Source organism: Hordeum vulgare, chromosome 2H (genome assembly GCF_904849725.1).
Source record: "Hordeum vulgare subsp. vulgare chromosome 2H, MorexV3_pseudomolecules_assembly, whole genome shotgun sequence".
NCBI lineage: Eukaryota > Viridiplantae > Streptophyta > Magnoliopsida > Poales > Poaceae > Hordeum > Hordeum vulgare.
Window position 1 is genome coordinate 651,875,995 of NC_058519.1, and position 14,739 is coordinate 651,890,733.

Below are 14,739 nucleotides of genomic sequence, written 5' to 3' on the forward strand. Positions count from 1 at the left end.
TTACGTTGCGACGTTTGATACACACAAAGCATTCCTCCGGTGTCAGTGAGTTATATGATCTCATGGTCATAGGAATAAATACTTGACACGCAGAAAACAGTAGCAACAAAATGACACGATCAACATGCTACGTCTATTAGTTTGGGTCTAGTCCATCACGTGATTCTCCCAATGACGTGATCCAGTTATCAAGCAACAACACCTTGTTCATAATCAGAAGACACTGACTATCATCGATCGACTGGCTAGCCAACTAGAGGCATGCTAGGGACGGTGTTTTGTCTATGTATCCACACATGTAAATGAGTCTTCATTCAATACAATTATAGCATGGATAATAAACTATTATCTTGATACAGGAATTATAATAATAACTATACATTTATTATTGCCTCTAGGGCATAATTCCAACAGTCTCCCACTTGCACTAGAGTCAATAATCTAGCCCTCACATCACCATGTGAATTACATTGTAATAAATCTAACACCCATACAGTTCTGGTGTCGATCATGTTTTGGCCGTGGAAGAGGCTTAGTCAGCGGGTCTGCTACATTCAGATCCGTGTGCACTTTGCATATATTTACGTCCTCCTCCTCGACGTAGTTGCGGATGAGGTTGAAGCGTCGTTTGATGTGTCTGGTCTTCTTGTGAAACCTTGGTTCCTTTGCTAAGGCAATGGCACCAGTGTTGTCACAGAACAAGGTTATTGGATCCAGTGCACTTGGCACCACTCCAAGATCCGTCATGAACTGCTTCATCCAGACACCCTCCTTAGCCGCCTCCGAGGCAGCCATGTATTCTGCTTCACATGTAGAATCTGCTACGACGCTTTGCTTGGAACTGCACCAGCTTACTGCACCCCCATTAAGAATAAATACGTATCCGGTTTGCGACTTAGAGTCGTCCGGATCTGTGTCAAAGCTTGCATCGACGTAACCTTTTACGGCGAGCTCTTCGTCACCTCCATATACGAGAAACATCTCCTTAGTCCTTTTCAGGTACTTTAGGATATTCTTGACCGCTGTCCAGTGATCCACTCCTGGATCACTCTGGAACCTGCCTGCCATACTTATGGCCAGGCTAACATCCGGTCTAGTGCACAGCATCGCATACATGATAGAGCCTATGGTTGAAGCATAGGGGACGGAGCGCATATGCTCTCTATCTTCATCAGTTGCTGGGCACTGAGTCTTACTCAATCTCGTACCTTGTAACACTGGCAAGAACCCTTTCTTGGACTGTTCCATTTTGAACCTCTTCAAAACTTTATCAAGGTATGTGCTTTGTGAAAGTCCTATCAGGCGTTTTGATCTATCCCTATAGATCTCAATTCCTAGAATGTAAGCAGCTTCTCCTAGGTCCTTCATAGAGAAACTTTTATTCAAGTAACCTTTTATGCTCTCCAAAAGCTCTACGTTGTTTCCAATCAGTAATATGTCATCCACATATAATATTAGAAACGCCACAGAGCTCCCACTCACTTTCTTGTAAATACAAGATTCTCCAACCACTTGTATAAACCCAAATGCTTTGATCACCTCATCAAAACGTTTGTTCCAACTCCGAGATGCTTGCACCAGTCCATAAATGGATCGCTGGAGCTTGCACACCTTGTCAGCATTTTTAGGATCGACAAAACCTTCGGGTTGCATCATATACAACTCTTCCTTAAGGAAACCGTTAAGGAACGCCGTTTTGACATCCATCTGCCAAATTTCATAATCGAAAAATGCAGCTATTGCTAACATGATTCTGACGGACTTAAGCATCGCTACGGGAGAGAAAGTCTCATCGTAGTCAATTCCTGGAACTTGTGAAAAACCCTTTGCCACAAGTCGAGCTTTATAAATGGTCACATTACCGTCAGCGTCCGTCTTCTTCTTAAAAATCCATTTGTTCTGAATAGCCTTGCGGCCCTCAGGCAGCATCTCCAAAGTCCACACTTTGTTCTCATACATGGATCCTATCTCGGATTTCATGGCTTCTAGCCATTTGTTGGAATCTGGGCCCACCATTGCTTCTTCATAATTTGCAGGTTCATTGTTGTCTAACAACATGATTGATAAGACGAGATTACCGTACCACTCTGGAGCAGCGCGTGATCTCGTCGACCTGCGTGGTTCAACAGAAACTTGAACTGGAGTTTCATGATCATCATCATTAACTTCCTCCTCAACCGGCGTCGCAATCACAGAGGTTTCCCCTTGCCCTGCGCCACCATCCAGAGGGATGAGAGGTTCGACAACCTCGTCAAGTTCTATCTTCCTCCCACTCAATTCTCTCGAGAGAAACTCCTTCTCGAGAAAAGTTCCGTTCTTAGCAACAAACACTTTGCCCTCGGATTTGAGATAGAAGGTGTACCCAACTGTCTCTTTTGGGTAACCTATGAAGACGCACTTTTCCGCTTTGGGTTCCAGCTTTTCAGGCTGAAGCTTTTTGACATAAGCATCACATCCCCAAACTTTAAGAAACGACAACTTTGGTCTTTTGCCATACCACAGTTCGTATGGTGTCGTCTCAACGGATCTCGATGGTGCCCTACTTAAAGTGAATGCAGCTGTTTCTAATGCATAACCCCAAAACGATAACGGCAAATCAGTAAGAGACATCATAGATCGCACCATTTCTAATAAAGTACGATTACGACGTTCGGACACACCATTACGCTGTGGTGTTCCAGGCGGTGTTAACTGCGAAACAATTCCACATTGTCTTAAGTGAGTACCAAACTCGAAACTCAGATATTCACCCCCACGATCAGACCGTAGGAACTTGATCTTCTTGTTACGATGATTTTCTACTTCACTCTGAAATTGCTTGAACTTTTCAAATGTTTCAGACTTGTGCTTCATTAAGTAGACATAACCATATCTACTTAGATCGTCAGTGAAGGTGAGAAAATAACGATATCCGCCGCGTGCCTCCACGCTCATTGGACCACACACATCGGTATGTACGATTTCCAACAAGTCACTTGCACGCTCCATTGTTCCGGAGAACGGAGTCTTAGTCATCTTGCCCATGAGGCATGGTTCGCACGTGTCAAGTGAATCAAAGTCAAGTGACTCCAAAAGTCCATCAGCATAGAGTTTCTTCATGCGCTTTACACCAATATGACCCAAGCGGAAGTGCCACAAAAATATGGCGCTATCATTGTTTACTCTAACTCTTTTGGTCTCAATGTTATGTATATGCGTATCTCTATCAAGATTCAATATGAACAATCCTCTCACATTCGGTGCATGACCATAAAAGATGTTACTCATAGAAATAGAACAACCATTATTCTCAGACTTAAAAGAGTAACCGTCTCGCAATAAACAAGATCCAGATATAATGTTCATGCTCAACGCAGGCACTAAATAACAATGATTTAAGTTCATCACTAATCCCGATGGTAGTTGAAGTGACACTGTGCCGACGGCGATTGCATCAACCTTGGAACCGTTTCCTACGCGCATCGTCACTTCGTCTTTCGCCAGCCTTCGTCTATTCCGCAGTTCCTACTTCGAGTTGCAAATGTGAGCAACAGAACCGGTATCGAATACCCAGGCACTACTACGAGAGCCGGTTAAGTACACATCAATAACATGTATATCAAATATACCTGATTTTTCTTTGCCCGCCTTCTTATCTGCCAGATACTTGGGGCAATTGCGCTTCCACTGACCCATACCCTTGCAATAGAAGCACTCTGTTTCAGGCTTAGGTCCAGCCTTGGGTTTCTTTGGCGGATTGGCAACAGGCTTGCCGCTCTTCTTCAAATTTCCCTTCTTGCCTTTGCCGTTTCTCTTGAAACTAGTGATCTTGCTCACCATCAACACTTGATGCTCTTTACGGAGTTCAGACTCTGCGACTTTCAGCATCGCAAACAACTCGCCGGGAGACTTGTTCATCCCTTGCATGTTGTAGTTCAACACAAAGCCTTTATAGCTTGGCGGCAGTGATTGAAGGATTCTGTCAGTGATAGCTTCTTGCGGGAGTTCAATCCCCAGTTCAGCTAGACGGTTTGAGTACCCAGACATTTTGAGCACATGTTCACTGACAGACGAGTTTTCCTCCATCTTGCAAGCATAGAATTTATCGGAGGTCTCATACCTCTCGATCCGGGCGTTCTTCTGAAAGATGAACTTCAACTCCTGGAACATCTCAAATGCTCCATGACGCTCAAAGCGACGTTGAAGTCCCGGTTCTAAGCCATACAAGACTGCACATTGAACTATTGAGTAGTCCTCCTTACGCGCTAACCAAGCGTTCTTAACATCCTGATCAGTCGTAGCGGGTGGTTCATCTCCTAGCGCAGCATTAAGGACATAATCCTTCTTTCCAGCTTGTAAGATTAGCTTAAGATTACGAGCCCAGTCTACAAAGTTGCTTCCATCATCTTTCAACTTAGCTTTCTCTAGGAACGTATTAAAATTGAGGATAACACTTGCGTGAGCCATGATCTACAACACAAATATATTCAAAGTGGACTTAGACTATGTTCAAGATAATTAGAGTTCAACTTAATCAAATTACGTGCTAAACTCCCACTCAAAAAGTACATCTCTCTAGTCATTTGAGTGGTTCATGATCCACCTACACTATCCCAAGTCCGATCATCACGTGAGTCGGGAGTAGTTTCAGTGGTAAGCATCCCTATGCTAATCATATCATCTATATGATTCATGATCGACCTTTCGGTCTCATGTGTTCCGAGGCCATGTCTGCACATGCTAGGCTCGTCAAGCTTAACCCGAGTGTTCCGCGTGCGCAACTGTTTTGCACCCGTTGTATGTGAACGTTGAGTCTATCACACCCGATCATCACGTGGTGTCTCGAAACGACGAACTGTAGCAACGGTGCACAGTCGGGGAGAACACAATTTCGTCTTGAAATTTTAGTGAGAGATCACCTCATAATGCTACCGTCGTTCTAAGCAGAATAAGGTGCATAAAAGGATTAACATCACATGCAATTCATAAGTGACATGATATGGCCATCATCACGTGCTTCTTGATCTCCATCACCAAAGCACCGGCACGATCTTCTTGTCACCGGCGCCACACCATGATCATCCATCAACGTGTTGCCATCGGGGTTGTCGTGCTACTTATGCTATTACTACTAAAGCTACATCCTAGCAAAATAGTAAACGCATCTGCAAGCACATATGTTAGTATAAAGACAACCCTATGGCTCCTGCCGGTTGCCGTACCATCGACGTGCAAGTCGATATTTCTATTACAACATGATCATCTTATACATCCAATATATCACATCACATCATTGGCCATATCACATCACAATCATACCCTGCAAAAACAAGTTAGACGTCCTCTAATTTTGTTGTTGCATGTTTTACGTGGTGACCAAGGGTATCTAGTAGGATCGCATCTTACTTACGCAAACACCACAACGGAGATATATGAGTTGCTATTTAACCTCATCCAAGGACCTCCTCGGTCAAATCCGATTCAACTAAAGTTGGAGAAACCGTCACTTGCCAGTCATCTTTGAGCAAAGGGGGTTACTCGTAACGATGAAACCAGTCTCTCGTAAGTGTACGAGTAATGTCGGTCCAAGCCGCTTCAATCCAACAATACCGCGGAATCAAGAAAAGACTAAGGAGGGCAGCAAAACGCACATCACCGCCCACAAAACCTTTTGTGTTCTACTCGAGAAGACATCTACGCATGAACCTAGCTCATGATGCCACTGTTGGGGAACGTCGCATGGGAAACAAAAATTTTCCTACGTGCACGAAGACCTATCATGGTGATGTCCATCTACGAGAGGGGATGAGTGATCTACGTACCCTTGTAGATCGTACAGCAGAAGCGTTTAGAGAACGCGGTTGATGTAGTGGAACGTCCTCACGTCCCTCGATCCGCCCCGCGAACAATCCCGCGATCAGTCCCACGATCTAGTACCGAACGGACGGCACCTCCGCGTTCAGCACACGTACAGCTCGACGATGATCTCGACCTTCTTGATCCAGCAAGAGAGACGGAGAGGTAGACGAGTTCTCCGGCAGCGTGACGGCGCTCCGGAGGTTGGTGATGATCTCGTCTCAGCAGGGCTCCGCCCGAGCTCCGCAAAAACGCGATCTAGAGGAAAAACTATGGAGGTATGTGGTCGGGCAGCCGTGAGAAAGTCGTCTCAAATCTGCCCTAAAAGCCCCATATATATAGGAGGAGGGAGGGGGACCTTGCCTTGGGGTCCAAGGGATCCCCAAGGGGTCGGCCGAGCCAGGGGGGAGGACTCTCCCCCCCCAAACCGAGTCCTACTTGGTTTGGTGGGAGGGAGTCCTTCCCCCTTCCCACTTCTTCCTTTTTTTTTTCTTTCCTTTGATTTTTTCTCCCTTGGCGCATAGGGGATTGGTGGGCTGTCCCACCAGCCCACTAAGGGCTGGTGTGACCCCCCCAAATGCCTATGGGCTTCCCCGGAGTGGGTTGCCCCCCTCCGGTGAACTCCCGGAACCCATTCGTCATTCCCGGTACATTCCCGGTAACTCCGAAAACCTTCCGGTAATCAAATGAGGTCATCCTATATATCAATCTTCGTTTCCGGACCATTCCGGAAACCCTCGTGACGTCCGTGATCTCATCCGGGACTCCGAACAACATTCGGTAACCAACCATATAACTCAAATACGCATAAAACAACGTCGAACCTTAAGTGTGCAGACCCTGCGGGTTCGAGAACTATGTAGACATGACCCGAGAGACTCCTCGGTCAATATCCAATAGCGGGACCTGGATGCCCATATTGGATCCTACATATTCTACGAAGATCTTATCATTTGAACCTCAGTGCCAAGGATTCGTATAATCCCGTATGTTATTCCCTTTGTCCTTCGGTATGTTACTTGCCCGAGATTCGATCGTCAGTATCCGCATACCTATTTCAATCTCGTTTACCGGCAAGTCTCTTTACTCGTTCCGTAATACAAGATCCCGCAACTTACACTAAGTTACATTGCTTGCAAGGCTTATGTGTGATGTTGTATTACCGAGTGGGCCCCGAGATACCTCTCCGTCACACGGAGTGACAAATCCCAGTCTTGATCCATACTAACTCAACTAACACCTTCGGAGATACCTGTAGAGCATCTTTATAGTCACCCAGTTACGTTGCGACGTTTGATACACACAAAGCATTCCTCCGGTGTCAGTGAGTTATATGATCTCATGGTCATAGGAATAAATACTTGACACGCAGAAAACAGTAGCAACAAAATGACACGATCAACATGCTACGTCTATTAGTTTGGGTCTAGTCCATCACGTGATTCTCCCAATGACGTGATCCAGTTATCAAGCAACAACACCTTGTTCATAATCAGAAGACACTGACTATCATCGATCGACTGGCTAGCCAACTAGAGGCATGCTAGGGACGGTGTTTTGTCTATGTATCCACACATGTAAATGAGTCTTCATTCAATACAATTATAGCATGGATAATAAACTATTATCTTGATACAGGAATTATAATAATAACTATACATTTATTATTGCCTCTAGGGCATAATTCCAACAAAACAATCACAAGGAAATTTTCTCAACGGAGGTTGATGATGCATTAGGCAAGTTTGGGCAGAGTTTAAAGGGATTGCAACCGAACCGGATGGCCGCTATGCTTTGTGATGTGGGAGATGCTATCGCAAATACCATGGATGAAGCTCGCGAGAAAGAGAAGGATGCTCAAGATGAAGTTGAAGCTCCAACACCTACCATGGATGAAGCTTGTGAGAAATAGAAGGATGCTCAAGCTGCAACACCTACCATGGATGAAGCTTGTGAGAAAGAGAAGGATGCTCAAGCTGAAGCTCAAGCTTCAACACCTACCATGGACGAAGCTCATGAGAAAGAGAAGGATGCTCAAGCTACAACTGCATGCATTGGTGATCAAGCTGAAGGTGCGGCTGTTGACATCGTGATGAACAAAGATCAAGTTGTTGGGGAGCGGGAAAAAACCAAGAAGCTGCAAAAGATATTGGTCACACTCGTGAGCAACAAAGAGTGAGTATGGAGGTGGAAGGAGACGTGCCACCTCGGAGCCCCCCTCTATTCCATGATGCACCCAGGAGTGTAACAGCCGGTGTTTGGGATGATGAGCCTTCATGTGAGATGTTCCCAAAGGGTTCCAAAGACTATGAGTTGATGCATGGCATGGATGAGCCTACAAACAGGAACAGAACATGCATCTTTCTCTACCCCAACATCCCTGTGTTCCCTGTCTCAGATGATGATGACAGTCCTACTATCCCACGTATGGTTCCTCCTCCGTCATCATTTCTCTTTTTGAGCACCTTGTTTCATGTTTGCATCTTTTTTTGTCCATGTTATTATTGTGTTTGTGTGATTGCACCAAATTCTCATAAAATCCCTCCTAGCTTACCCGTCCCCCCATACTTACATGTCTTTTTGTTACAGCTCATACGATGGTCGCTGTGGATGAGCAGCCATTGATGTCGGTAGTGTCCCTAGCACACACGACAAGAACACTAGGAAGAAAAGGATGGCTAAAGTTCTAGATGTCAAAACCAAGGGAAAGAAGCAGAAGGTCGAAGTTAAAGAAGATAAAGTTAAAGCACTTTATGAAAAAAATATTATGCATGGGAAACCACTAAGGGGGTCAAAACCCAATGAAATACTGTGAGCTACCTATCCCCTATCTAGCATCTTATTTTGATGTTGTTGAAACAAATTATTCATTTGCTTGCAACTATGGTACGAGGACACCTTTCATCAAAATAGGTGGGTTTTATGTTGGGTACAAGAAGTTTCTTGCATGCATGAAGCCCCGCGGGGATATGAATGATGAGGTCATGTCGCTATGTATCAAGCAGCTCAATATCGCATCTTATGCAACAAAAAATATGGCTGTAAAAAAATACTTATTTTCAGTCTACGGGGCGGTAAGTTTTGTAAAAACAAAGTAATGATTCATGCTTTTTTCACTTTCCATGTATCACACACTAATCCTTTTTGTTGCTATTTTCGAGCAGTCTCTACTCAAGCAAGACCAATCAATTTTCCAACCAAATACTCTCATGGCTGAACTTGAAAGGGTTGTCACTAAGTTCAAGGTTCAAAATACGACCTCCTAAGTCCCGCGAGCCATTTTGTTTTCATATTACAAATACTTTCAAATTTTTGTCTATCAATTCGACGCACGTAACATTTTTTGTTTATGTTCTCAATACCTTTGCCTTCTTTTGCATTTTCAGCTCGTTCTCTATTGTTCATGAATGTCATTGTATAGTTGTTTGCGCAAACTTGCTTCACAAGCAATGTAATGCATTTGACTCGCTTAATTCAAAAGAAAAACCATCCAGCTTAAAGAAGTAGGCCAACAACCTAGTCAGCTCTTTCTCTTATTTATTGTTGCGTCTGCCATCGCTCCGTCTACTTAAGTTTGCTGGTGTCATCTTTTAACTGTTTTCATATGTTCTTACAAACTTTTGTGTGTATTCTTTGTTAAAAATATGCCCTAGAGGTAATAATGGTTATTATTATATTTTTTTTTAAGATAATTGTTTATTGTCCATACTAGAATAGTATTGATTGAAAACTCAGCTCTTTCTCTCTTTTATTGTTGCGTCTGCCATCACTCCGTCTACTTCAATTTCCTGGTGTCATCTTTTAATTGTTTCATATGTTCTTAAAAAAAATTGTGTGTATTCTTTGTTAAAAATATGCCGTAGAGGTAATAATAAAGTGGTTATTATTATATTTTTTGTTTAAAATAATTGTTATTGATTAGAAAGGCAATAATAAAATGATTATTATTATATTTTTTGTTTAAGATAATTGTTATTGATTGAAAACTCAAATACCATTGCACTGACCACCCATATATGGATGGATGAGATTCGATAGTTCCAGCTCGTCACAATATTATTACTATGACAAAGCGCGAAGGAAATTATTTTCAGCGCTCGAACCGTGTTGTTGCATCCAAATATAAACATCAACAGCATGTACACAAACAATTCAGAGGCCGAGAATGATTACCAATTAGCCTTTTTTTTCTTCCGAATATTTTTAAGATAGTACCAGTACAAATGGGAGCGAGCTATGTACAATGAATACATGTAGTAGTAGGGATATATAAAGCGAGCAGTACTGCTAGAATCGTACTAAGCAACAATTCTTCTACACAAAAGCAATGTCTGGTTTAAATTTTGAACAAAGGTTTGTTGGTGTGCAGGAGGGAGAAAAGCTCCACACAGCCGCATCCTTCTATTCCACCTTAGACACCGCTTTCCCTCGACGACTTCATGCCGTGTTTCGCATCGCCAGGGTGCGCTTCAAAGCCTTCACGCTCAGCGGGCTGTTCTTGGTCTGCTCAATCATTTCCAAAGGAAACAAGTTAGTTTGATCATGCGCATGGCGTGCATTTTTCAGAACCACCTAACTTGCATGGGCTGAACACTTGGAAGAGATAATGCTGCAGCAAAAATAAACAAGAAAGCAGAATTAATTACCGCTGAGCAAGTCCCAGCCCTGATGTTGCAGACGGGGTAGTCCGGTGGGCAGCAGCTGGAATGATCCTTGCAGCAGGTGGCACCTTCCGCTGGGCAGCAGCCCCACACCAGGCAAAGGTTCCTGAAGCCGAACGAGCAGCAGCAGGTGCTGCCTGCAGGGCATGAGAAGTTCTCGTCGCAGACGTGGTCAGGGGCGACTGGAGGAGGCGGCGTCGGCGGCGAGGGAGGTGTCGGGGCTGGCTTGGGTGGGTTAGCACCCTTCTTGGTGGGGTACGATGACATCATGGCTATCCCGCACTTCCCACTGGTCACGTTGATGTTGCGCTCCATGCGGAGGTACCCAGCCTCTCCCCAGTTTGGACCCCATGAGTTGCGGACAATCCAGTAGTCCTTGCCGTTCTCAGTGCCATAGCCAACAGCAACCACACCATGGTCGAGTTGTGTGCCACACCTTCCACTGAAGACACCCTGTAATATAGATCAATCAAACGGCCTGTTATCACCAGAATGGCCTAAATGCTGGATAAAAGTTAGCTGCCTGCTGCAACAAGTTCACTTACGGAATGGTAGAGCTGGAACTCCCGGCCTCCAGCTTCAATGGCAACACTCACGGGGTGGTGAGCAACCGCCTTCTGCAGCGATTTCTCGTCATTTTCAGGGACATCTTCAAAGCCATCAATGCTCACCACCTTCGCGTTTTTCTGCGAAGATATGATAAAATGTACCACAGTCAGAACATCAGCAACGAGCATCATCTGGATGCAGGGACTATATGAAGTAAGCAAGCAAGTACCCACCCTGAGGACATCACATCTGCCGTCCACGGCTTTGTAAGGGTAGTCATCTTCAGTATCAATGCCACCGTTCTTTATGATGAACTCAAAGGCATCATCCATAAGACCCCCATTGCAGCCACTGCTCTGCCCATTGATGTCACACTCCACAAGCTCCTGCTCGGATAATGTAACCATCTCGCCAGTGACAATCTGGTTGATGCTTTCTACTGTGCTGACTGCGGAAAAAGCCCAGCAACTTCCTGCACACACCATTAAAACGAATTCATCAGTCAACAGCAAAATATTTACAAACGATGCATCTGTCAACAGCAAAATATTTACAAACGATGCATCTGTCAACAGCAAAATAACTTGTCATATAAAAGTGCCACAATTACAATCACACCAACTTTGCCTCTTCCTAGGACCACACCAATTAAGAGCCATGCTCACTTAAACTCATCTAATAGGTGCCAAAGGTAACAGGCCAAGGGTGCACCAAACCTTCAAAATAAAAGGCAAAGGGTGCACCAAACCTTCAAACAATTTTAACTTCATTGATTTCATGCCAAGGCATTCGTTTGCTTCTTCTGTTTTCCCAATGGCCCAATATGAATGGCAGGTGACAGAATAAGTAGAGCAGCAACCTACCACATACTACTACTAACAGCATAATCACCATGCGGAACAATTTGTACAGTGCGTCATACAAGCTAGTGGTACAGAAGAAGCTTAAAAATACTTGTCATGAGCATTGTCAGATCAGGTTAATTCCCTTGCATAGTTGGTTGATGGTTTTAAGTTAGGATGATCAACTGGTCAGCAGCACTTGACTGACAGATGCACCCGATACAACATTCCAATTGCAATGTACAAACAAAAATTACCCAAAAAAGGTGGCCACATGTCATCATCAGAATGATAATGGAGCTAAACTACACAGCCCAAGGCAAGTCGAACAAATCGTCTGCCTTTAATTGTTGTCCATGTGAAAGTGGCCATTGATTCCTCTTAATAACTACACATAAGATTTGTTTGCTTCTTTTGCTATTCCCCATGGCCCAGTATGAAGGAAAGGTGACAGATTTAGTAGGGAGGCAAGATACCACATACTAGTAGGTATTGTTAACAAGCTTATAACAAGTAAACGTTGTTAGGTATGGATAATTGGTTGATGGTTTAAGTTATGATGATCAACTGGTCAGCAGTTGTTGACTTGCAGATGCAGCAATACGACAATCTAAACTGCGAGGAACAAACAAAAACTAACCCCAAAGAGGCAGCCAAAGATCGGAATAATACTTTTGTACTACTTCCAAACCACATAGCAAGGCAACCCAACGAATCGGGTGTCATTTACTCCTGTGCAAGTCAAATCGGGGCGACTGACGGCCATTGCTTCCGTCCTAAGAAAAGTATGAACTTTTTTGCAACTATAATCTACCCGTACGCCAGCAAATTTGCAACTAACCAAGCCCCGAAAGAGGAATTCTTTGTAGTACAACGGCGGCACCACTTGCATCATAGATCGATTTGGGATCGAAAGAAGTAGGGTAAAGGTGACGAAGAACCTAGATCCGAGATCGCCGTTGAACACAAGAGGGGGACAAATCAAATCTGAACACATCTGAAAACAAAATCGCTCAAGGGGAGAAGAGGAGGAGGGGGTTTCTCACCGCACTGGCCCTGGTTCTTGACGGGGGCGACGGCGCCCTTCTCCCTCCAGTCGACGGCCTCCGGCAGCTCCTCGGCCCCATCGTGGCGGTACCGCTCGCCGACGACGCGGCCGGCCCTGTTCCTCTCGGCGGCGCCCTTGACCCCGAGGTATGCGGCGCGGAACTCGTCGTTGGTGAGATCGGCGAAGCGGTTCATGGCCAGGCGGAATCCCTCCTCGCCCGCCGCGGCGCGCGCGTTGTGGGCGTCGACGAAGCGGAGGTTGTCCCAGAAGGCGCTGAACCGGCGCTCGCGGTCGGCGATGGAGTTGGCGTTGGGGGAGGAGCCCCCGCCGTGCTCGGCCAGCCAGAGGTCGTAGACGGCCCGGGCCTCCGCCTCCGTCCGCTCCAGCCCCCGCGCGCCGTGCTCCGCGTTGTAGGCGATGATCGACATGTCGGCCGAGGCGCCGCCCGCCACTGCGAGGAGCAGCAGCAGCAGCGGCGGCAGGATGGCCGCGGCGGCGCGTGCCATGGTGGCGTAGACGAGCGTCGCTCTCGAGATGGAGCCTGGAGCTTTTTCGAGTTTTTCTGTGATTGTTTTCGGTGGGTGGGGGTTGTGGGGAGGGGGGTTGGGTGCGGGTCGGATTTATAGATGGTGGCAGAGACTGTTTGTCTGTTTAATTCGTGTTCTAATCCCAATCTTCTTCTTTTACTGACGGAATATTCCTGATTAAGCACGATCTCATTCTCACCGGATGAGGACTCTGGTAATATTGGTGACGCGTCATGTTGAGCAGCCAGGGCCGTTGGATCAGGATCGAGTGGGTGTTTCTCTCACAAACCTTGACAGCCTGCATTACCCCAAACAGGCCCGCTGGAGATTTTTTTTTTAAAGGAAGTTTGGTGCATACATGAAGACACGTCCCGCACGTGTCGAATGTTAAAGCAACCCAGAGCCTGGCTCGCTAGAAACGTTCGAATCGTTCATCCTCAACGAATCAGGCTGAGTTAAACATGAAAGTGGGGCACGACATGCAAGACGGTGCAAGAATAATCGACGCGATGTTCATGGAAGATGAAAATCTACAGGTGTGTGATGGCGTGAATTGTGGCATCACCAATCCCTCGTTTTTACTCGCTAACCATTGTCTCTGGGACAAATCCAGCCTCAATTCATGCCACGTCGACGACGGTGAGTCTAATCTACATAAGCGGCATCGATGGCGACAACTTCAATCTCGGGAAGCAGAGCCTGCTTATCCCGTCCGTCGTCGACTCCGTCTCGTCCTCCTCGTTTGCGCCATGGACGAGCCGTCGACTCCAAAGGGGAGAAGAAGCATATGAACCCCTCTCCTTTGTTAGGTAATTTGATACAATGTATGGCCGATTTCGCCATTGTTTACCACATCATCGATGTCGAAATTAGCTTATGGATGAACGAATAGGTTGGTTGTTCATGCAATAACACTCATAGTTATGATTCAGACCTGGGTCATGTCGGTTCACAAGAGAGTTATCTGTCAGAGTGATAAGTATGTTCTCCAATATGGTCCAAAATGTTACTTTGGGGTAAGGAGAAGATGGAGAATATGAACTACATATACAACTGCAAGAACATACACGTTGTGAACATGGGGGCTGCTAGAAGCTACCATTCATACCTTTGTGGAGCAGCAAGTTGTCATGCTCCTTCATATTGTAGGTCGTAATCAGATGTTTAGGGTTATTCACAACACATTCAAAAGATCAGTGGTGACCATTTTCGATAATTCAAACAAGTCAATTTGCTATTGGGGAACTCACACGAGAGATTTCCTAAGGCACCAACTA

General features: G+C 45.4%; 1 protein-coding gene across 3 annotated transcripts; it reads right to left on the reverse strand.

Annotated features, from left to right (window-relative positions):
* Positions 1 to 10,001: 10,001 nt before the first annotated feature.
* Positions 10,002 to 13,522, reverse strand: LOC123428418 (oryzain beta chain-like). Of its 3 annotated transcripts, XM_045112618.1 has the most exons (5): positions 12,934 to 13,522; positions 11,279 to 11,517; positions 11,042 to 11,182; positions 10,482 to 10,949; positions 10,002 to 10,338 (listed from the first exon to the last, which is right to left on the reverse strand). In XM_045112618.1, the coding sequence occupies exons 1-5, from the start codon at positions 13,439 to 13,441 to the stop codon at positions 10,273 to 10,275; spliced, it is 1,422 nt and encodes a 473-aa protein (XP_044968553.1). In that variant the 5' UTR covers positions 13,442 to 13,522; the 3' UTR covers positions 10,002 to 10,272. The 3 variants fall into 3 exon arrangements, with proteins under 3 accessions (XP_044968553.1, XP_044968552.1, XP_044968551.1); XM_045112617.1 differs by having other exon boundaries at positions 10,002 to 10,949; XM_045112616.1 differs by having other exon boundaries at positions 11,042 to 11,517.
* Positions 13,523 to 14,739: the final 1,217 nt, after the last annotated feature.